The sequence below is a fragment of the Trichechus manatus genome, unplaced genomic scaffold (genome assembly GCF_000243295.1).
Source record: "Trichechus manatus latirostris isolate Lorelei unplaced genomic scaffold, TriManLat1.0 scaffold00011, whole genome shotgun sequence".
Classification (NCBI taxonomy): Eukaryota; Metazoa; Chordata; class Mammalia; order Sirenia; family Trichechidae; genus Trichechus; species Trichechus manatus.
Window position 1 is genome coordinate 8,870,385 of NW_004443947.1, and position 26,015 is coordinate 8,896,399.

Sequence of the window (26,015 nt, forward strand, 5' to 3'; positions counted from 1 at the left end):
TCAGCTGAATATGTATGGCATTAACCTCATTTGCTAGTTGAGAAAAGCAGAATTAAAATGAGATCTAATTTCTTGTGCACAGCACAATTTCAAAACTGCCTGCTAATTTCCACCACCTGTCAGTGTGAAGAGCCTTTACTTTCTTGTAATTAAATAAAACAATATATTTTTTTAGCAGCTCTGAAAAATGTTAATCTTTCAAAAGTGTTCAGTGATCATTAATCATTAGGACAGTAAAGGAGCCTTATTCAGAATGCTCATTTATCCTTTAAGTTAAAAAAAATTTTTTTTGGCCTTTCCACAGGAAAGAAAAAAAATGTACCAGATAGAATTTAAACATTAACTATTATATCCCACTCTGCTGAGATTCCTATTTATCTGGTCTACTGCCACATGGTGCTAAGAGGCTTAACATTACATAACCTAGATGTAGCTAGTTGGATAAAATAAGCAGAAATATAATAAGCACGCAATTTTCTCTGAAATCAGTGGAAGTCTAATAAATGCACACTACATCCATCTATACGTAGTGGAACCTAAATTTTTAAGACTTAGGATACAGTATAATTGAAGAATAACTTTTGACAACACATTTAAACAAATCCATTCAATAAATTGCCTAGTTTACTACACATTAAAGTACTACCTAAAAGTATCACCTGAACAAAGGCAGTACCATTTAGACTCAGACAATTATAGTTCAGCATTTTTAATCGAACTTTCCTGGATTTCCCAACTACATGCATACATACATATAGTTGGGAAATCCAGGAAAGTTCGATTAAAACTGCTTAACTTTTCTCTAATGGGGGTGTGTGTGTGTGTGTGTATATGGGTGTGTGGGTGTGTGGGTGTGTGTGTGTGTGTGTGTGTGTGTGTGTAAAACCAGTAGAGAAACGTTAAAAATATTTTTAAAAAATCAGAAAGAAAACAACTGCCTGTTGTTTTAATACCAAGAAACAAATTACTATTTTATCATATTTCTTTTCTGACTTTTTCTAATAATCTAGTTTTTATTGTTTGTTTTACAACATTTTAATCATACTATATACATGCACGTTACCTATACATGTAACTAGCCTGCACTTCTGGCTTAACATTCATGTATATTTTTCAATAAGCCTAACTTGTTGATTTTTCTTCCTGAATATTAGATAAGAAAATGGATTAACAATAAACAGTATATATTTAAGGACGAAAAATATAAACAAACACACATACACATACCTACATACACCCATAATATTATTAAAATGTTTAACTACTTAGTACCAGGCTCTCAGGCTAAACATATCTATTCTTCAAATACTAATATGCTTTGGGAATAACACCCTATAGGAATACTTTCTTATTCTTAGCCTACTGAAAAGTGTATAACCTACTGGTACATAAATGATTAAATAATTAACATAATTTTCTAAAAATTATGAAATAAATTATTACACAAGAAATGATCCACAATATTCTTCATTCAGTTTTACAGGAAACATTTAACACTATAGGATCACTATTCTGAATCCTAAAACTCTTCTGGGAACATTCCAAACATGCTTATTTACAAACTTGTAGCTAATACAACTTTTCTTATCTTTTTATTCAATCATCAAACTATCATAATATATAACAGGTGTTAAGCATTCCCTCAAGTAAGAAGAAACAAAGATGTGGGATGGATTATTTATACAGACTGAGTAGCTTCAGGGTTTCTGCAACAGAAGTAGGAGGGATTCTATCTCATCCTGAGTCCTTTCATGCGAGCTACGTTAAAGCAATTATGAGCAGAGGAAAGAAAGTACATTCAGGAATGCAGTATGAGATTCTCACTGATAAGTATTTTGGTATTCAATAATAAGAAAGAGATCCACTTTTAACACTAGCATCACAGGTGAACACATTTCTAGCAGAAATTCAGGAGAATATTTGCATATGCCTCTATCATTAAAATGCCAAAGTTAGTGACATATATTCACAAACGGCCTTCCTTCAACCAATTCAAATATTTTTAAGACAGCAGATTCCACCCCACGATTCCAGTAATGAAGGTTTCCCATTCCCATCTTACAAACAGGTTAATGAGATATCTGGCAGATTCTCTGAATTTCCAAGAATATCTACTCTCATCCCAAAAGGAAGAACTATCAAACAAATGCAGAGATCATGTATGTATTCTAAAATGCAGACATAATTTAAATGATAGGAAATCTTTTCTCAGGTAATGGATTGCATACTGTATACCTCATATTTTGATTAGTGGGGGAAGGTTGTATTGTGCATGATTTCCAAAAGACCCAATGCCTATTAAAACCGAAGACCACTGGGGGCGGGGAGGAGGAATCTCAGAGTGATAAAATTTAATAACTAAAAACTATTTAGAGTATTCTTTACTGCTGAAAACTCTTCAGTGGTACATCTTAGTCACATACCATGTGACAGTATTTATTTCTTGTTCTTACTGTATTAGTTTCTTAGAATCATTAGAAAACTTTCAAACCTCAGAAGATACGCTGGAATAAATATACTTGCAGTAGAAAACTTATGAATTACCACAAGAAATCATCCATCTTCTACTGTACTTTTTAAAAATTTATCGTCAAATTCTAATTACTCAAGAGAATAATCCAAAAAAATATTATTAATAATCTGAGGATACACAGAGTTTTATTTTGTGCCTTTTCCCCATAGATCTCAAATTTTCTAAGTGCTTTAGGAGTTTTAATCATTAAAAATAAATGGAAAAAAAAATGAGAAGAAAATATAAATTAAAAATACTCTGTGGTTAAGCATGCACTTTACCAAGTAATCACAGAGAATCATCTTTGTATTCTCCTAGGGTCTAGCACAGTGCTTAGGCACATGGTAGACAATAAGTAGTTTAATGAATGTATGTATAAAGAATTACATAATTACATACAATTCACAGAAGATTTGATGCCAAGGAACGGTATATTTTATTTGGTGTAATAAATACTAAATCGTAAGAGCATTTTAAAAATATCTCCAACTTATACCACAATTTTAATTACCAGTGGCTGCTAAGATTCTAAGTTTTTCTGCCCCAAACCTCCTTGTTTAGAACTTAATGATCTTAAATCAATACTTAAATGCAATTAGGAAGTCCATATTTAAAGGTAACCTGGCAAATCCACTTATACAGCAAGGATTCAGTTTTTAAATAAAATAATGAGTCCTTTAATCTGCTTTGCAAATTCAAAACTTTCTGTTAAGCAGAGGTACAGAATGTTTTTTTTTTACAGTTAATATGTATTATCATCTAGGACGAACTAAGTGAGAAGGAGTGTAAATAGAAATCATTCTTTAAAATAAAAAACAAACAAACCCGTTGCCATCAAGTTGATTCCGACTCATAGCGACCCTACAGGGCAGAGTAGAACTGTCCCATAGTGTTTCCAAGGAGCACCTGGTGGATTCAAACTGATGACCTTTTGGTTACGAGCCATAGCTCTTAACCACTATGCCACCACGGTTTCCTCTTTAAAATAGGGTCTATCAAAAAACTGATACATCATATGACAGTTGAAAGAACAAATCCCTAAGCAATAAAACAATAAAAGCATTAATTTGGACTATTAAGCATTAACCATTCACCAAGCAGGAAAACTTAACTAGCTCAAATAACATCATAGAGACAGATTACAATACATTTACACAGAGTATGGCAGTTGGAAAGTAGCCTACACTTAAAGTTTGAAAAGTTTTAAAACACTTAATAGAGAAATCTCCAAAATCTATTGAGCATTATTTTCTAACACTCAAGAGTTTCAAAGATAATCTGTCACAGATACTTTTTTTATATAATCTGCATGATAGTTTGGTACACTGGAACATTTAAAAATGTTTAAATGTTTACTGTTTAAAGTGTTTCAAAGTTGCTACCTGTTCTTCACGAAGGTGAAAATGCTATGCATAAAACAGTTTTCTTGTGACTGAATTTCCTAATAAACACTTTTGCCAAAAATGTGTTATCAAATACAAAGAAACGTTTTGCCAGCAACTGAAATATATCCAAGTACCTGGAAACAGAGCAGCAAATACATTATTTCAACATTGGACTGCACTTAGAATAGTCCATTGAAGTTACTGCTGTGATACGTTTTTCTGTTTCATTATTCAAGTGCTTTCCTACTCAACATGTCAGTAACTGTTAGCAACATACTATACTGGAGGATCTAACAACTGTAGGGAGAGAATGCCATCTGCTGCTTCCTATGTGTACTCAACAGTAGGAGAAAAACTGGATAGCAGGTAGAGTTACTACATAAAATGACTTAGAAATCCATATACAGAGACTAAGCTTAAAAAATTGAAATAATTTCTATTCCTATTTTTGGACAACTTGAAAACACATCAATGGGCACTTACTGTCTTAACGCACATTCCAAGGTATAACACAGAATCACAAGTATACAATGTGCGTAATATACATCATTGGTTCGTGGCTCTTACCAAAGTACTTGGGCACTGAGGGCCAGAGAGTCAAAAGGAAAGGATCACTTGCCTGGCCGTAATACAGTTTTTTCCTATCTATGAATAACTATAATCTCCAATTTATAAATATGTGACTTATAAATGAATTATATATAATTCATCATTCAAACAGGAACACTTTCAAGAATGAAAAGTAGAGGTACTAATTAATTAATTATGCCAACAAAACACGTGTGAACCAGAACATAAATAGGTAAATCCACACACCCGGTCAGCCCTATTTATAAATTACTGTCCTGCCTTTACTCGCTCTGGCTTTAGAATCTTCCCAATGCCTTCAGAAACTTCATGAAAAGCAATGTGGAAATTTTTAGGCAATAGTTAGATTCAGGAGAACAAAAGCAAAAAGCTGTGGGAAAGCAGCATGAGAGTACATTACCAGCCTTGACAGTGCTCTTCCCTCCCCGCAAGCAGCTATCTCAACACAGCCCGTTTTTTGTTTTTTTTTTTTTTACTTCACTTTGTTGTAACACCTGGAATTCTCTGGCACTAACAAATATCTTCTTTAGAAAAGGCAAATCCTTTCTAGAATTCATTCATACATTAGCATGACATCTTTTAATCAGAATGCTTTCCTGTTGATATCGGCAGACGCCCCCTGCTTGGAAAAAAAGCAAATTTGGGAGGATGTGTGTATGTGTGTGTCAGGCGTAGTGATGAAGAAAACAGAGGTACAGATCTTTTTAGAGGATGAAACCCACTTTGGTGAGTAGAGATGAACAGCCTGTCAAAACACAGAGAGAAGAAAACGAGAGGTTTTGAGGACAAACTTGCGTATTTCAAATTTTAAATCCTAAAAGAGAAAGGGAACTTGCTTTCTCCTCAGTTTTTAGTGTCCTATTTTAGGAGGCTGGAATGAAGGCAAGCTCTAGGCTATGCCTTATCAGTGCCACGGCTTAAATACATCCCAAGATCTAAACAACCACGTTTTAAGTAACTTTTGAGATTTCACTCATTGCTAAGCTTTAATAATCAACATATTTATATAAAATTTATGGTTATGGTAAGTTTGACTTTAATAAATAAAGGGATTTGGGAACAAAGTTGAAAACTCTCACCTTTTGGTAGATATTCAGAAGCCAAGATATGTGTGTGTGTTTTATAAGGGCCCTTCCTTATTCAATTTTAAAAATTAAAATCCAATTTTAATTGGATTAAAAATTAAAATTGGCTTTTTTCTATTAAATGAATGGACATCTAGAACAAAAATTTAATATTTAAAACTGTTCACAATTAATAAACCAAGGCAGTTTATGATTATGGTAAATGGTGGCATCTACCATGTAATGAAATAAAGGAAAGCACTAGAAACATTCACTGGAGAACAACTGACGGATACAAAAATAAAGAACAAATACTACAAAATTCAGACATGCCTTAAGAAAGAGTCTATTTAGAATGGTTTTAATATGTGAAATTGTATCCTAATATTAAAAATGGGTGATCTATACACATACAGAGTAACTATTAGCCACACTCTGATTATATTTTATTCCCTGACCATGGTGGATTATGTTACTGAACTTCAGAGCAGATTTATGTATCTCAAAAATACATTCCAAGATCTAAACAGACACATTTTAACTAACTTTTGGGATTCTACTTGTTGGTAAGCTTTGCACAACTGGTCAGCTTCTGGAAGCCTGAGTTTGCTCTGGTGCTCTGGACACAGGCAGGCTGTATATGACTGCAATATGTCTACTTTACAGATTTCTCTCACTCTTAAAAAATCTTTTCTGTATATCAATCAGGTACTCATTCATTCAATTCTTATGAAGGAGCCAGCTGAGATTTTGATAGGGGCTGCACTGAATCTGTAGATCAACTTGAGGAATACTGCGAACTTAGCAATATGAAGCCTTCTGATCTATGGCCATGTGATGTCTTTCCATTTATTCAGATCTTCAAGTTCTTTAAAAAATTTTTTTTGTAGTTTTCAGAATATAAGTTTTGCACTTCTTTTGTTAAATCTATTCTAAGTACTTTATTCTTTTTATTGTTACTGTATATGGAATTATTTCATTTTCAAGCTGTTCACTGCAAGTATATAGAAATAGTGTTGTTGTTTTCATAATGATCTTACTGCCTGCACACTTGCTCATTTCTTTTATTGGTTCTAATAGTTTTTTGTGGATTCCTTAGGCCTTTCTATATACAGGAACATGTCATCTGCAAACACTTATAGTTTTATGTCCTTCTTTTCAATCTGAATGTCTTGCATTTCATTCTGATGCCTAATTTCCCTGGTTGGAACCTCCAGTACAATGTTTAATAGAATTGTCAAGAGTGAACATCCTTGTTTTACTTCTGACATTAAGGGAAAGCATTTATAAGCTGCTGGATCTGGTTTGTCGATATTTTCTTTGAGGTCTTCTGAATCATATTCATAACAGGTATTGGTCCACAGAATTTTTGTATTGTGATATCATTGTCTGTTTTTGTTATTAGGGCAATATTGGTCTGTTATGGATTGAATGGTGTCCCCCCAAAATGTGTGTCAACTTGGCTAGGCCATGATTCCCAGTATTGTGTGACTGTCCACCATTCTGTCATCTGATGTGATTTTCTTATGTGTTGTAAATCCTACCTCTATGAGGCAAGATTAGAGGCAGTTATGTCAATGAGGCAGGACTCAATCTACAAGATTAGGTTGTATCTTGAGTCAATGTCTTTTGAGATATAAAAGAGAGAAGCGAGCAGAGATAGAGGGACCTCATACCACCAAGAATGAAGAACTAGGAGGGGAGTATGTCCTTTGGATCCAGGGTCTCTGCAATGAGAAGCTACTAGGCCAGGGGAAGACTGATGACAAGGACCTTCTCCCAGAGCCTACAGAGAGAGAAGGCTTCATCTGGACCTGGCACCCTGAATTCGGACTTCAAGCACCCTAGGCTGTGAGAGAATAAACTTCTCTTTGTTGAAGTCATCCACTTGTAGTATTTCTATTATAGCAGCACTAGATAACACAGCCTCATAACACATGGCCTCATAAAAGGAGCTGGGAAGTGTTCCCTCCTCTTTTATTTTTTAGAAGAGTTTTTGAAGAATTTGGTGTTAATTCTTTTTTAAGTATTTGGTAGAATTCACTAGGGAAGCAATATGGGCCAGGACTTTAATTTGTGGGTGTTTTTTGATTACTAATTCAATCTCTTTACCAACAAACCAGTCGCCATTGACTCGACTCTTGATTCATGGCAACCCCATGTGTGTCAGAGTAGAACTATACTCTATAAGGTTTTCAGTGGCTAATTTTTTGGAAGTAGACTGCCAGGCCTTTCTTCTGAGGTGCTTCTGAGTGGAAATGAACTTCCAAACTTTCAGTTAGCAGCTGAGTGCATTAAACATCTGTGCCACCCAGGGACTGCTTAAAATCTTTTTGGTTGTTATATAGTGTTGTTCAAGTCTTCTATTCCCTTATAGATCTTCTGCTTAGTTGTTCTATCCATCATTGAAAGTGGGGCATTGAAGTCTCCAGCTATTATTGTTGAGTTGTCTATTTCTCCCTCCATTTCTGTCCATTTTTGCTTCCTGTATTTTGGGGCACTGTTGTAAGGTATGCCTTTATATATTCCTGATAGTTTGATCCTTTTATCATCATAAAATGTCCCTCTTTACCTCCAGTGACATTTTGTTTCAAAGTCTTATTTTGCTCTGTATTAGTACAGCTTCTCCAGCTTTCTTATGGTTGCTGTTTGCATGATTTATCTTTTGCATTCTTTTACTTTCAATCTATTTGTATCTTTCAATATAAAGTGTGTCTCCTATAGAAGGTATACAGTTGGATAAATGTATTTTTTTCTTTATTCAGTTTTAAAATCTCTGCCTGTTGGATGGACTGTTTAATCCACTCACAAAATTTATGCTATTATTGACATAGTTGGCTCTGCATCTACCATATTGCTTTTTTATGTCTCATGTGATTTTTGTTCCTCTATCCCTCCTTTACTGCCTTCTTTTACACAAAGTGAATATATAACACTTTAATACCTTTAATAATTGTTTTAACTTTTTTTTTTTTTAATTTATTTTCTCAGCCATCACTCTAGGGCTTACCATATACATCTTACCATCAGAATCTACTTCAGATGTATACTAACTTATTTGCAGTGAGACACAGAAATATTCCTCCTATATAGCCCTATTCCTTTTTCTCCCTATTTGTGCTATTATTATTATACATTTACATCTATATGTTACAAACCCAACAATACACTGTTATGATCATTACTTTAGACACCTTTGTGTCTTTTAAAGAAGTTGAGAAAAAAGAATATGTTTAAACTGCTTATTACATTAACCTTCTTATTTATCATTTCTGGAATCTTCATTTGTTTCTGTGGATCTGAGTTACCACCTTATGTCCTTTCCTTATTCAAACACAACTTCTCTCCCACCCACCTCCTTTGTGCTGTTACTGACAAATGTATTACATTTCTATATGTTATAGGGCCATCAATACAGTTATATATTATACAACTCCTTTTTAAATCAGTTAGAAGAATGTAGAAGAAATCTGCATTTATGCTGTATTTTACAATTACATATGTTTTTGATGTTGCTCTTAAAAGGGCAGAGTCTTTGGCATATGCACAAGTCACTCTGGAATGTTAGTGGTTTTAACAGCATTCTCTTTGACTCTCTAGCTGTTAGGCTCCACCAACTGCTGGTTGATTGCTCTATTTTTGACAATGCCCTACAACATAAATGCTGCACATTCTGATCCAAGTATATTCATACTCCTGAAGGCGTGTGTTTTTGAGGTCAGTGTTGGAGGTTTGTTCTCATCCCCAGGAGGACTTCTTTGTTGCCTCTTTCCCTGATTCTCTCTGGTAAACTGGTTGGCCTATAGTTTATTTTCTCTCTCTCCTGAAGTTACCAGCCTCCTCTTAATTGTGCCACCAAAACCTCCATTGTTTTTAAGAATGCCATTAGGCTTGAATGGCATTCAATTTCCCTATACTCTGTCTCAAACAAAGTCAGTTTCTTTGGGGAGAACTTCAAAGCTCTCTTTTTCATAGCCTGCGTTGCCCACTGGGCAGGCAGGCTCCAGAGCTAGGGGCAGGGACAGTGGCGTGCTTCTGAGTGACACACCTGCTCTAGGACAAGAGTACTGAGTAGCAGCAGTAATGTCTGGTCTCCTTGGCTTGTCTCTTCCAGCGTGGGAACCAACACCCTATGAATGAGCTGGGGTGAGAGCAATCAGGGTCCCACTATTCTGAGTGTGCTGCATCTGAAGTAGAGCCTATGCCCTATGAGTGGGGGCAGAGTAGATGAACTTGCCTGGAATTTATTCTCTGCAAGACATAGTTGGAGATGAGAAATGCATATGGTCTGCCCTCCCAGAAAGATACAGTAAGCCTCAATTGTGAGATGAGGGAGGGGAGTCCTGTGTTCTTGGCTTTACCTATCTGGAGTTTCCCTCAAGCTGATTTGGGTGAAAAGACAGAAGGAGTGGGTCATGGTTTAAATGCTACAATTCTTGCTGTTCTGAGTTTTAGAAGATTTTCTTAAATAAATGTTTCTTTATTTGGTATATGCTGTTAGGACCATTTCAAAGATTTTAATTGGTTGTTTTTAAATTATTTTCACCAGTTAAGCTTGTTGTGCTGGGGAGCAGGTCTATGGAGCTCCTCACAGTGCCATTCCAAAAATAGATCTCCTTGTTTTTTTTTTTTTCCTTATTTGTAAAAGTTCTTTAGATATTCTGAATACATGTTCTTTGTCAGATGTAAGCATTGCAAATATCTTCTCCTAGTCAGCAGCTTGCCTTTACATTTTCCTTTGATGAACAGTTCTAAATTTTAACAAAGTCGAACTTATCAATCCCTTATTTTACGGTTTATTTTTTGTGTCCTTTTCAAGAAATCTTTATCTACTCCACACTTCCAAAGGCACTTTATTTCTTTTCTAGATACTTTATTGTTTTACATTTCATACTCAGGTCTCTAATTCATTTTGAATTTAATTTTGTCTGTGTTATAAGGTAGGGGTGAAGGTTCGTGCTTTTTTTCTATACTGATATCCAGCACATGTATCAAAGGTCTTTTACCTACTAGGCTGCAAAAGCACCTTTGTTGTAATGCTGTACCAGATATCACTTACAGATTTCTGTTGGTGGACTCCCTATTTTGTTCCATTGGTCTATTTGTCCATCCTTGAATCATTTCCACTCTGTCTTATTATATCTTGATATCTGGTAATATAAATATTCCAATTTTGTTGTTCTTCAAGACTGTCTTAGATATTCTAGTTCCTTTATAGGGATTGTACTGAATCCAAATATTTGTTTGAATAGGGCTGACATCTTAGCAATATCCAGTCTTTCAATTCATAAACATGGTACGTAATTGTCCATTTATTTGCCAAAAAAACCCACTGCCATCAAGTCGATTCTGACTCATAGCAACCCTACAGGACAGAGCAGAACTGGCCCATAGGGTTTCCAAGGCTGTAAAGCTTTACGGAAGCAGACTGCCACGTCTTTCTCCCACAGAGCAGCTGGTGGTTTGAACTGTGCACCTTTTGGTTAGCAGTCGAGTGCTTTAACCACTAAGCCACCAGGGCTCCTTGTCCATTTATTTAGACCTTATTTAATTTCTTTCAACAATATTTTGGCATTCTCAGTGTACAGTGTTACATATCTTTCATTAGATTAATTCCTATGTATTTTATGGTTGATTTTTATTTTGTAGTATCGTAGATGGTATTTTTTTTAATTTCATTTTCCAATGGCTGAATACCAAAATATTCTTAAATATGTCTTTGTGCACATGTGTGAGCTTTTTAAAGGTATACGTGAGAATTTGTACTTCTGGGTCAAGAATGCATACATATTCAACTTTTCCAGATCTTGCTAAATTGTTTTCCAAAGGAGTTTTTCCAACTTAGATTCCACTAGCAGTGTACAGGAGTTCTCACTATTTCACTTCCTCACCAATACTTAGTGTTACAGACCTTTAAATTTTCTCTGGATAATAGGTATGGTATGGTTATCTCATTGTAGCTTTATTCCCTGAGTCCTACTAATGGTGAACATTTTAATTCATGTTTATTGGTCACTGTGATTTCCTCATCAGTGAGTTGTTTATTCACATCTTCTGACCATTTTTCTACTGGGTTATTTTTCTCTTATTGATTTGTAGAAATTGTTTACATAACTGAGTACTGATTCTCTTTAAATTACATGCATTGCAAATGTCTCATTCCAGTCTGTGTCTTTACACTGTGTAGATTGTGTCCTTTGATCTACAGGAGTTACTTTTAAAGTGGTAGCCTTTCTCAACCTTTGGGTTTACAGTTTGGACTTTTTATGTCTTAAAAAAAAATCCTTCCCCATCCCTAGGTCATAAAGATAATCCCTGCTTTTGACATTTACAGTCCTTTTATCTATTTAGAACTGATTTTTGTATGATGTCCAGTAATAATCCAAATTTTACATAGGGATAACCAAATTTCCTAGAAGCATTTAACAGTCTGCCTTTTCCTTATTTTGTCATATATTATTTCAATGCATAAATGGATAAATTTTATAATTTTTCTTTACTTGCCCATTTTCCTTTTTAACTAATAACTTACTGGGGAGATGGAAGATCCTGCTTGTCTTTGTATCTCTGGACTAAATACATAGTAGTATTTATTAATACTCATTGAATGAATGCATGGTCACTTAAGCCAACCTTGAATAATAAATAGGAACAGGCAACAGGGAAAAGGCAGCAAGCAGCCCATACAAATCATGTCACAGAGTAAAATGGAGAGTGTCAAAAGAAAAAGTTGGAAAGGTAGTCAAAGTTTGTCCATAAACAGGAGTTTATTTTGTAAATAATAGAAAGTTAAAAAACAGAGAATTGTCACATGAAGAAATATTGTTGTTATTGTTATTTTTAAACTGGCAAGTATTCTGGCAGTACATAGCAATCAAAACGCATAACTATCCTGTGAGGAAGGGAGCACAAACTGTTATGACTTAGGAGGGCAACTTTATATTATCTAGTAAAGTTGAAGATACGTAGATTCTATGGCCCAACAATTTCAACCCTAGTATTTACCTTCGAGAAACCCATAAATATGCTTGAGGAGATAGGTACAAGAATGTTTATTGAAGTATTTTTGTAAATTTGAAAAAATGGAAACAACCTAACATACCAACAGAAAACAATGAATATATAGTGACAAAGTAATAAACTGTAATGCCCAACAATAATTAAAATAAATTAATTAGAACTACATGTGTCATCATGGATAAATTTCAAAAACAATACTGATCAAAAAGGGCAAGTCACTGAAGGATCCAAACTGCATGATACCTTCACATAAATTTAACAGTACTATGTTTTGTTTATAAGTACACAGAAATGTGGTGGTGGGGGGGGACTCAAATCCATGCATGAGAATAACGCTAAGTTTAGGATACGGCTTACCTTTGGGCAAAAACAGAAAGCAACAGAATCAGAGCAGTAACAGGATCTTTAATGTTTAATTCAAAACCATATATCTCTGAAACAAATATGGCAAAATGTTAAAATCTGAAAAAGCTGGATGGGTGTTTATTATTCTCTCTGCTTTTCTAAAGAAAAGATTACTCCGGTGGCAGTATGGAAAACTAACTGGAGTGGGGAGAAGACAAAATGGAAATAAGGAGGGCAATTAGAATACTTTTGAAATTCAGTGAAAAAATGACAAATAGTGCAAGGAGGATAAAAAAGGTAGGGAGCAGGAGAAAGTAGTGGAACTTAGAGATATTTAGAAAGTAAAATAAGCAGGATTAGGTGACAGACCAGATATAAGAAGTAAGTACAAAGGGGAAATATCTTGGCTCAATGTCCTTAAAATAAGAAATTAGGAGAAGAGCATTTTAGAAGATGATGAGTCCCTTCCTGGAACCTACTGAGTCTGAAAGATCCAATAGGAGGCAGTATAGAAAAGTGGGTGGCAGCACAGGCTCTAAGTTAGGTGGCCTGGGTTCAAATCCAAGTTCAACTACTCAAGCAAATTATTTACCTCTCCAAGGTTCAGTTTTCAAATCTGTAAAAAGGGGGTAGGGAATTTGTTAATAATTATTTCCATAGTTTTGGTGAGAATGGAATTAGATAATGTCTGTCAAGTGGTTAGCGAAGTACGTGGCACAGACTGTTTGATAAATATCGACAGTTACTATGACTACTCTTCTTTCTCACTTCTATGACATACTTCTATTATATACATCACTTAGGACTCTTCAGTGATTCCATCTTTATTCCTGAGTGCTTATTTCTATAAATTACATTCTGTTGTGGATACAGGCTTTCCTCCTCAAGATGCTTAATATTATACCTTATTTAAAATTGCTAAACAATTGCATTCAAGTCAACATCATTTTCAAACTCAAGAGCATACTCTTCATTACCTCAAAGTATTATACATGAGAACTAGGCCCAATTCCTATGGAACATACATACATTCAACAGTTATCTAGTAGATATACACGAAAAGCAATATGCCAGGCATGTGGGGGTGATAACAATAAACAATGCAGAAAGAGTCCTAACCAAGACTATTAGTCTATACATATTTTGCTAACAAATAATTACAATGCAACATAATAAATGCTAAGATAGGAGGCATAAAAGTGCTACAGAACACAGAGAAAAGGGACTCTCCCAGAATTTGATGGTTAAGAAGGACGTTTGTAAAAGATGGGATGTCTAATGTTAAAGATAAGTAGGAGTAAGCAGAGTAAAGGCACTGAGGTGAAAGCTGAATTTAGAAAAAACAGTGTCCTGGGAAGAAGGAACAGTTTGTACAAACATCTAGACTTGAGAGAGAACACACACCATCCAAGGAAGTGAAAAAAGTTCAGTACACATAAAGTATGCAGCGAAAGGCAGGGAGCACTGAGACAAGAAGCTAGTAACATAAGCAGAAAAGAACTGGGAAGAACCTTGTAAGTCATGTTCTTTATGATCCAATTAAATGAGATAATGTTTAGTGTTTAGCACAGTTCCTGGTACAAAATAAACGCTCACTAATTTTTAAGCTTTATCAGCTTATTAAAACTTTATTCGCTTATTATTATCTAACACACTCTCCTTTTTAGCCACAAGTTGGAATTCGACAATACACCCACCAAAAAATGTTTTCCACCTAGCCTTCCTTAGTTTATTGCCAGAAAAACAGACTATTCACCAAATGTCTTAGGGACTCTGTTCCTTCATCTATAAAATGAGAATACCAGCTCTGCTGGCTTGTTGTAAGGACTAAAGAGAGTGTTGTAAGGAGCTCTGAGAAGAGTGCCAGGGGACATATTAAAGACCTCCCCTGCCCCCCACAAAATGGTTTCTATTAAGGCAGGTCAATGGACAAGCCAGAGCAATATAAAAGTGGGAACCTTTAGCTTTGCTTTGGTGTTACGCGATAGGAATGCCTTAGAAATAGTCACGTTAGGACTAAACTCCTTTTGAAATACAGTAAGATGCACGCACCAAAAAGTATCAAAGTTGTAATAAGAGAATTAGCACCAGTTTGACAATGTGTTTGTTGTTTCCTAATATGTAAGATTTTTCAAAAAATAAAAACTGATCTTCTATAATTCACTTTTTTCACAAGTTCCTTATAAATTAAATTTATCTCAAACAAAATTTTGAAAAATAATTTCCCAAATCCCATTTCCCTAAACAACTGGTCTCATTTTACATATCCTTTTCCAAGTACTTTAAACACAATAATTTGAAGGCTTTTCTTATTTAATATAATTCTACTCTGATTTACGATCCAGAGCTAATGTGTTATCAGATTAGTAACATTGTCCACTTTTGCAAAAGCAAAATAATAAACTCTCTGGGTACATTTAAAACAAGACAATTTATCATAATTCATTTATACTCAACCTTTGAGTAACACATTTGGGATTTAAAGAGAGGCATCTTGTATAAATTTTATACCATGTAATTTCTGCCTGATTCTAATGTCTTACTGACAACCTAGAACATTTATTTCTAACTACTTCTTTTCCTTCCTAATGCTCTTATTTAATGGAAGCTAAATTCTAAGAAAATTTTATTGATATTAATCCTAAACAACAATTAAATATCACAATATATTTGACAAAGGAAGCATCAAGCTACATCACTTTCTTAAAGAATGAAGAAAATTTTACCTATAATAGAAGATGATCTTAACAAAACCAAATATTTTTTGACATTAGTACATAACTATCAGTCATAAATGAACTAAAAGTTTAGCTAAATTTCCTAAATAAAAAGCTCAATTCAATGTTAAAAAAGCTTAACCTAGAATTTTGAGATAAGAAATCCTTCAACATTACTAATAAACAAACTACAAAACCAAACAAGGTAAGATTGTCCTTAGGACTTCTTACCAGAGAATGTTTTGGAAACAGTTACTATTGCGGGAAGGAAAAAAAAATATCTTACAGATCTTATTCACTGTCATAAGTACTACTAAATATCTGCTTATGGTTCACATAAATGACCTCAATAAACCTTCATTATGCTTCAAGATCAATTAATCTAAACTTGTTGATGCTATACTTTCAATTATCATACTATGTGTAGCTCCTAAATTCAGGTAATTTAACAGTGGCCTCTGAACAACACATCCAATTCTCAATAGTCTTCAATATTTACTATGTAAAAATGCCAAGCAATGAGTGAAATATACTGGAAGCCACATAAATAAGTATCACCCTCCCCCCTCAAAAAAACTCAGGACTATTAAAAGAATAAATCTTATGTTCTCAGTATTGAAATACAGTAAGTCAAAAGCCCATTAAGGTGTTTAAAATAATCTTAACTATTTAATGACTATTCACTTAAAAAACTACCTTTCTCCCAATCAACCTTTAAAGAAAACGGTAAATATAGGCATAAAACAAGCAAATTAACTTCACATCATCTTCAATACCAGTCCATCAACTGATCTCAATTGATCAAATTTAACTTCTTAAGTAGAAATTTCTGAAATATATCATTTGGCTTAAGGCTGTTATACGTGCACATTTTCCTTTATCTCCAATAACATTTTTTGTTTTTTTTGATCGCTAGTAAAAACCTACCTTTGAGGTTCTTTGAAGTTGATCACCAACATATGTTTTACGAAACTGATCCAAGAACCACAGAATTGCAAGCTCTATTTTCTCATTAGAACAATGAGGCAATCCGGTATCCATTAAGGATATAAGCTGAAAAACTCTTTTCATGAAGGAAAAAAATAGCTTCAGTAAAAATTCTTTAAAAAAAAAAAAAAATGAAACTATTATCAACTAATACATAATTGCTGCAAAAAGTGGGAAAATACAAAAGCATAAAAAGAAACTATTGTTTAATCATCTGAAATTCTACTACGAAGAAGTAACTACAATTTGGTCTAATTCCTTCTAGTCTATTTTTTGACAAACACACATACACATGCATATAAACATGTATACATACACATATTATTTTACTACATCAATATATATAACTACATGACATATCCATGTAAGTTTATACTATATACATAGATGTAAGTAAATATCTGTGTATACATACATATAAATTTTCAGTAAAAGGATGATTATTGAATGAGTAGTTTTGTATTTTACTTTTTCACTTCATCTTGTATTTTTAATAATTAAATATTTTAGAATCACATCATTCAAAATTCAAAAAAATTTAAGGTTATATCACTTTCTTAAAAAATAATAAATTTTACTGAAATAAACTGAATAAACCACAAGATTTTAATAAAATCAAATATTTTTAACACTACTATGCAACCATTATTATCAAAAAAGCATAAATGAAGGTTAAATTAAGTTTCCTAGAGAAAAAACTTAATGTAATAAAAAGCTTAGTCTAGAATTTTCAAAAAAGAAACCCTTCAACATTACCTATTTTCATTAAAATTTTCCAGTGAATGGCTGCCAAGTGCCTTGCACTAACAAGATCAGTACATTTTAATTGTTTAACAAACAGTAGAGGTTCTTAAAGAAGCAGCATCGTTTTCTAATTTGCACAAAAGCAACAGTGCCTAACCCTGACCCACCCAGTTTCTTCCATGTATGCACACATGAACATATACACACATATCACTAACAGTTTAGGTGTCCTTCGAGATTTTTTTCAATGCATATAAAGGCAAGTATGAGTATAAATTCTTTTCCCAGCCCTTTTAAACACATGGAACATACTATACACATGGATCTAAACCTAGCTTTTTTCATTTAACAATATATCTTAAGAGATCTTTCCATGTGAGACATGAAGTGCTTCCTCACTCTCTTCTGCAGCTACTTAACATTCCATGATATGAACGTACCATAATTTTCTCAAATATTCCCCTACTGATGGACACTAAGATTGTTTATAATTTTTTGCTGGAATTAACAACCTTGTACATGTCATTTCACACATACATTGATAATAAACATTTCTAAAGGTAAAACTACTAGCCCAGAGTACATATTTTTATAATTTTGATGCTATTACCAAACTGCCCTCTATAGAGGTTGAACCAATTTACACTCCTATCATCAACTGTGCCTATATACACCAGAAAGATAATTCAGAATGACATTAAACTTTAGAATTTCTGTAAATCTAAAAAAATTGCATCTCAGTTTTAATTTGTTTTTCTCTCAAGTATAAGGGTAAAATTTTCCCATATTTTAAAGCCATTTATATGTCCTTTTCTGCAATCTATTCATATCTTTTGCCAATTTTTCTATTAGGTTATCTTTTAATTACTGATTTTCACAAATTCTTTATATACAGGTAATCCCTGGATTACGAATAAGTTCCCTTCTTAAATCTTTAAGTCAAATTTGTATATTACATTGGAACAGTGAGGTACAGTTCGTATCTAGTAACAGTCTGTCTTAGTATACAGTATACTATGTACCTTTCTATAGAGGAGCCTTGGTGGTACACTGGGGAAAGAGCTCTGCTGCTAACGGAAAGGTCAGCAGCTCGAACCCACCAGCCACCCCATGGGAAAAAGATGTGGCAGTTTACTTCTGTAAAGATTTACAGCCTTAGAAATCCTATGAGGCTATTCTACTCTGTCCTACATTCCAACTCCACAGGAGTGGGTGGGTTTGAGTACTTTTCTATGTATAAAAAACATCAAAGAAACCCTTCTAGATACACTAAAACATCTTTAACATAATAATACAGCAATAACAATAATAATGTTTTGATGTGTGTCACAAAGTAATGCCCATTTGTTATTATGAACCATTGTACATACCTGAAATTGTTAATATAGGCTTTACAGGAGTTGGTTCATAACTATTGTTTGTACTTGAGTTGGACATTTGTAACCCGGGGACTGAATGCATTAGAGAATTGAGCCCTTGGCCTGTGAATGGACTATAAATGTTTTTTCTAGTTTTTCATTTATCTCTTAACTTTAATTTGGTGTTTTTTAACTACAGGAAGTTTTTGTTGTTGTTTTCCTTATGCAGAAAATTTTATCAGTTTTTTTCTTTTACAGATTTTACATAATAGCAAGATCTTCCCTGAATCTGAAACTTTATTTTATTTTTTACATTTGCCTCTATGATACATTTGATCTTTTCTTGATCCAAAGGTTTAAGATATACATACAAAATTATTTCCCACCCACCCTCCAAGGCTAACCAGTTGCTTTAACACCATTTCTTTCTTACATAGTCCATCTTTTGCTCACAATTCTGAAGTAGCCGTTATATATATTAGATTCATTTATGCATTTTGATTTCTTACTGGACCTTCTATTCTACTAATCTGTCTCACTTAATAATATAACTTGACTCATTTTTTTTCATATTATTAAATAATTTTCAAAGCATTTTTAATGGTTGCATAATCTTAAGGCTATGTCAAAATTTAATCACTATCTCACTGTGAATATAAATTTGTCTTTCTAAGTGAAACACGATTACTGTCCTTTCCCTGACCCCAAAGATTTCTAGAAATAAAAGGTTTAGGTCACAGATATGAACTTCTTTTAAAAATTGGAACTTACTGACAAAGTGTTAAGAAAGATTATTTTGACAACCATATTGTAGGGATTATTTTCTATATTTATGTATTAAGTTGCTTATATAGAAGTACCTTCACTTTCCATGTTCTCAATACTACTAAGATGTATGAAGGAGAACTTGTTAAAAATCAAATTTAAGAATTAGATTACTGTAACCAGGTTTTCCCCCACTAAATCCAAGGCTGAATGTGGAACAGACCATCAATTGCTCATACGCGAGTTCAAGTTGAAGCTGAAGAAAATTAGAACAAGTCCACGAGAGCCAAAATATGAACTTGAGTATATCCCACCTGAATTTAGAGACCATCTCAAGAATAGATCTGACACACTGAACATTAATGACCGAAGACCAAGCCAGTTGTAAATGACATCAAGGACATCATACACCAAGAAAGCAAAAGGTCATTAAAAAGACAGGAAAGAAAGAAAAGACCAAAATGGATGTCAGAAGAGACTGAAATTTGCCCTTGAATGCAGATTAGCTAAAGCGAAAAGAAGAAAGGATGAAGTCAAAGAGTTGAACAGGATATTTCAAAGGGCGGCTCAGGAAGACAAAGTATTATGATGAAATGTGGAAAGGCCTGGACTTTGAAAACCAAGAGGGAAGATGTGCTCAGCATTTCTCAAGCTGAAAGAACTGAAGAAAAAATTCAAGTCTCAAGTTGCAATACTGAAAGATTTTACAGGGAAAGGAAGCATTAAAGATGGAAGGAATACACAGAGTCACTGTACCAAAAAGAACTGGTCAACATTCAACTATTTTAGGAGGTAGCATGTGAAAAAGAACCAATGGTACTGAAGGAAGAAGTCCAAGCTGTACTGAAGACAATAGTGAAAAACTAGGCTCCAGGAACTGATAGAATATCAATTGAGATGTTTCAACAGATACAGTGCTGGAGGTGCTCACTCACCTATGTCAAAAAATTTGGAAGTCAGCTTCCTGGCCAACCAACTGGAAGAAATTCCTATTTGTGCCCATTCCAAAGAAAGGTGATCTAACAGAATGCAGAAATTATCGAACAATATCATTAACATAACACGCAAGAAAAATTGCTGAAGATCATTCAAAAGTAGTTGCAGCAGTACACCAACAGGGAACTGCCGAAGTTCAAGCTGGATTCAGAAGAGGACGTGAAACCAGGGATATCACTGCTGGTGTCAGATAGATCTTGGCTGAAAGCAGAGAATACCAAAAAGATGTTTACCTGTGTTTTATTGACTATGCAAAGGCATTCGACTATGTAGATGATAACAAACTATGGATAACATTGACAAGAATGGGAATTCCAGAACACTTAATTGTGCTCATGAGGAACCTGTACATAGACCAAGAAACAGTCGTTCAAACAGAACAAGGGGATACAGTGTGGTTTAAAGTCAGGAAAGGTCAGGGTTGTATCCTTTCACCATACTTATTCAATCTGTATGCTGAGCAAATAATGCGAGAAGCTGGACTATATGAAGAAGAAGGTGGCACCAGGATTGGAGGAAGACTCATTATTAACAATCTGCAATATGCAGATGACACAACTTTGCTTGCAGAAAGTGAAGAGAACTTGAAGCACTTACTGACAAAGATCAAAGACTACAGCCTTCAGTATGGATTGCACCTCAACATAAAGAAAACAAAAATCCTCACAACTGGACCAATAAGCAACATCATGACAAACAGAAAAAAGAATGAAGTTCTAAAGGATTTCATTTTACTTGGATCCACAATCAATGCTCAAAGGAGCAGCTGTCAGGAAATCAAACAACGTGTTGCACTGGGTAAATCTCTTTGAAGTGTTAAAAAGAAACGATGTCACTTTGAGGACTAAGGTGCACCTGACCCAAGCCATGGTATTTTCAATCACCTCATACGCATGGGAAAGCTGGACAATGAATAAGAAAGATGGAAGAAAGAACTGATGTCTTTGAATTGGCAAAGAATGTTGAATACACCATGGAGTATCAGAAGAACAAACAAATCTGTCTTGGAAGAAGGACAGCCAGAATGCTCCTTAGAAGTGAGGATGACTTCGTCTCATGTACTTTAGACATGTTATCAGGAGGCACCAGTCCCTGGAGAAGGACACCATGCATGGTAAAGTAGAGGGTCAGTGAAAAACAGGAAGATTCTCAACAAGATGGACGGACACAGTGGCTGCAACGATGGGCTCAAGCATAACAACTATTGTGAGGATGGCATAGGACCCGGCAGAGTTTCCTTCTGTCATACATAGGGTTGCTATGAATGAGAACTGACTCAATGGCACCTAACAACAACAAGATGTGTTTACTCTCTAATTTTGAGAGAAGGGCAAAGCTTACTTTTAAAGTCTGTGTACTGGTGAATTAGCAGATTGTTGGGGTGATTTATATATATGCATATATACATACATATATCAAACTTTAACTTTGCAATCATGTGATTTATTAAGTAACTTAAATAAGGCATATTGTGCTTTGAAATTCTTTATTAAGTAGGACCTCTCTTCTATTCAAGTTCCTTGTTGATTATATTTACTTTTTCTTATTTACTTTTATTCTCTTTTTATAGCATACATTCCCAAATACAGGACAGATGTAAGACCAAAAGACAGTTTGTTGGGGTGCCTTTACAACTCATATTAAACTCATGATTTGTATTGGCCTAAGAGGCAATGATATCCTGAGCAGAAGAGTAGGAAAGAATCATAACAGGTATATGATCTACTTGCAAAAGAAGTTTTGGCAGTTTGAATTATTTAAAAGGTCAGATCAGGTGGACTAAAATCCAAAACAACAATGGCTTAAACCATATAGATGTTTATTTCTCTCTCAAGCAAAAATCCAAGGCAATGCTCCAGGGCTAATTGGTGCTCCATAGTGTGTTTCTTCTATCTTGTTGTTACACTAGCCTTCATTCCCACAATCATCTTGTGGTCTAAGGTGGCTTCTTCAGCTCCACCCATTATGTCCATATTTCAGCCAGCAAGAAGGCGGATGCTTCTTTCCTTAAAGGATACATTCCAGAATACACAACTTTCACTTATATCCAGTTGCCCAGAACACACTAACTTAACCGTATCTAGCTGCAAGAGTAAATCTAGCCTTCATTCAGGGTGCCCATGTGCCCAGAAAAACAATCACTTACTTTATTACTACAGAAAAAAAGTAAGAACAAATACTGAGGTGCAACTAGCAGTCTTTACCACAGTGCCCTTCATAGATTTGTAATCACCTCTAACAAGTGCAGAAGACCAACGCTTGCATTGTATATATAACCTTCACTCCGAGCTTCAATTTATTGTCCTACATTTATTTTTATTTTATCTTAAATCATTTTTGGTAAAAAGCATGGAAGGAATAAATAGATTAAATACTTTTAATCTAACTTCAATCAGACCATTTCAAATACAAATGAAATTTGGATTAAGCCACTTAAATTGAATCAGTATTCACTCACTCAACAAATTTTTGAGGGCACACTCTATGCCACATATGTGTTAGGAGCTCAGAATCCAACAGTGAGCAAAATATATAAATTCCCAGTCCTCCAGAAACCTATACTCTATCAAAGGAGAGACAATAAAACAAGCAATTAGAATAAAGAATGGCAAGTGCCACAATAAACGCTATAAAGAAATTAGTGAGGACTTCCGGGAAACATGGTGCTATAGTCAGAAGCGCCATGCCGTCCCTCTGCAGCAAAGATCAGAAAAATGAAGTCAGAGTTACATGTCAATCCTGAAACCCTAAGCATCGAAAGAAGATATAAAGAACTCAGCCAAGCACTGAATGTAATAAGAAACTGACCGAGAACAGAGAGCAAGGAGAGATATACGCAGAGGTCCCCATCAGTTACTGCAGCACGGATCTGCCATCTTGGACTTCTATCAGAGATCAGCGAACAGTGGGTATGAGAAAGCAGCTTCACGGAGCTTCCAGCAGGAGACAGAACAACTGGTAACCAGTGATATAGGCTTTTCCACCTCCCACCCTTCTTCACCCCCACTTAGCCTCCTTTGCTTCCTGCAGCCACAGTCTCTTGGCCAGTGTCTTAGTCATCTAGTGCTGCTATAATGGAAATACCACAAGTGGATGGTTTTAACAAAGAGAAGTTTATTTCCTTACAGTAAAGCAGGCTAAAAGTCCAAATTCAGGGTGTCAGCTCCAGGGGAAGGCTTTCTCTCTCTCTTGGCCTTCTCATCAGTGTTACCCCGGACTAGGAGCTTCTCAGCACAGGGACCCCGGTCCAAAGGATGTGCTCTGCTCCTGACACTGCTTTCTTGATGGTATGAGGTCGCGAATTCTCTGCTTGCTTCCCTTTCCTTTTATCTCTTGTAAGGTAAAAGGTGGTGCAGGCCACACCCTAGGGAAACTCCCTTTACACTGGCTCAGGGATGTGACCTCACTAAGCGTGGTATTACAAGCCCACCCTGATCCTCTTTAACATAAAATTACAATCACAAAATGGAGGCCAACCACACAATTCTGGGATTCATGGCCCAGCCAAACTGATACACACATTTTTGGGGGGACATAATTCAATCCAAGACAGCCGGGAAGCACCAACTTCACCCCAATGTCACTTAGATTCCACCCACCTGCACTGGCCGGCTCCCTGACTGCCTTTTGTTGGCTGCTGCTGTTGCTTTTTTCTGCTTCTTTAGGCTTCTTCCTTACCTCTAACCACTTCCATCTCTTTTTCTCAAATACCTGGCTCCGTGTGTCATCTTTGCTTCTTCCTGAAAGGATGCGAAACACCGCTTGACTGTGAAACTGCTTCCAGGCCCATGCCGCCAAGCTGGAGGGACCCCTGGGGCTTTTTTGTTTGTTTGTTCGGATTTGTTCTGTTTTGATTTGTTTTCTTTTTCTTTTCTCAGCTTGGGAGCCCCTTCTAGCCAGGCAATACCGTGTGGCATGGAAGCTACTCTCTTACTCTGCACAGACGCACAGGGACATCGCTGGGGGCATTTCTTTTTCCTTGTTTTTTTTTTTTTTTTTCTTTTTTTTTTGGTTGCTTTGTTTTGTTTTCTTCTCTCTCTTATTCCCTTTTTGTCCTTCTTCATTTCCAGTTTCTAGATTTATTCTTTTTTTCTTTTTACCTTTTTTTCTTTTTTTTTTTTAATTTTTGTTCTTTCTCATTTCTCAGTCTCTCATCAATACACTCCAACAGCAAGCTCCCTTAGCACTCTTTTTTGTTTGTGTGCATGTTTTTGGCTCTTTTTCCTCTCTCCTCTTTCTCCTCTTTCATACCCATCTTAGCTCCACACATCACAATCTACTCCCTCCTTCCTGCCTACCTGAACTGTGCACTGAACATCACACTCCCAAGCAGCACAAGCATGGCCTACTGGTAAGTGCCCTGCACTGATTCCCGGTCCGCAATGTCAGCCCTGGTACGTGCTACAAAGAACCCATCCCAGCAACTCCCCTTCAGCTGGACCTGCCCTGCTGTACCATACCTGAGTGACTGACCCTTCCCAATGAAGAAGTAGGTGAAAAGCATCTTGCACAGAGACGAGCAAACAACAAAGAACGCACAGCCCGGTTGCTCAGAAATAACCAAATAAAAAAAAAAGGAGGATGAAACAAACAAATCTACAATCAGTAAACAAGGAAAATAACCACTGAATGCCCAGAAGACAGCAGACAATATCAAAACGTTTACAAAACAGGACAGGATGGTTACACTAGGTGTCGAAAATAAAACACCAGATGACCTTTGAGTAGAAGAAAAGGCAGTAGTAGACCTAAATGATAGGGAATTCAAATCTCTAATATTCAGAATTATACAAGAGTTGAAGCAAAGAGCAGACAAAAATGAGGAAAAAATAGACAAATTCATGGAAAAGGCAAACAAATTCATGGAAAACACACACACAAAAAATGGAAGAATTCAAGAAAATAATACAGGAACAAAATACTAAAATAAATTCACAACTAGAAATCACACAAAAACAACAATTAGAAATCCAAAAGATAAACCAGATTTCAGAAATAGTGTCACAGAAGGACTGAGGAGCAGGTTTGAAATGATGGAAGACAGAATCAGCGAAATTGAAGACAAACACTTGAATACAACTCTGAAGAAAAATGAGTAAAAAGAACGAAGAAAAATGAAGAAACCCTGAGAATTACATAGGATACAATCAAAAGCAAAAATCTGTGAGCGATCAGAGTTCCAGAACAGGGGGAGAAAACAGAAACCACAGAGAGGATCACTGAAGAACTGCTGACAGAAAACTTACCCAATATCATGAAAGATGAAAAACTGACCATCCAAGAAGCTCAACGAACCCCATATAGGATAGACCCCAGAATAAAATCACCAAGGCATATCATAATCACACTTGCTGAAACCAAAGACAAAGAATCCTGAGAGCAGCTCGAGAAAAACAAAATGTTACATACACAGGAGAAACAATAAGACTAAGCTCGGATTATTCGACAGAAACCAGGCAGGCAAGAAGGCAATGGGATGACATATATAAAACCTTGAAAGAAAAAAATTGCCAGCCAAGAATAATATATCCTGC

The 26,015-nt window shown here is 35.3% G+C and overlaps 1 protein-coding gene across 1 annotated transcript in view; it reads right to left on the reverse strand.

The window, feature by feature from the left end:
- Nucleotides 1-26,015, reverse strand: part of LOC101355928 (ran-binding protein 17) — a 110,298-nt gene that overhangs the window by 6,698 nt on the left and 77,585 nt on the right. Inside the window, exons 14-15 of the mRNA XM_023726509.1 lie at nt 16,559-16,694; nt 12,927-13,002 (exon numbers count right to left, since the gene is read on the reverse strand). Of these exons, the coding sequence (XP_023582277.1) occupies nt 12,982-13,002; nt 16,559-16,694 (157 nt within the window). The 3' untranslated portion in view covers nt 12,927-12,981. The remainder of the gene's footprint in view (nt 1-12,926; nt 13,003-16,558; nt 16,695-26,015) is intronic.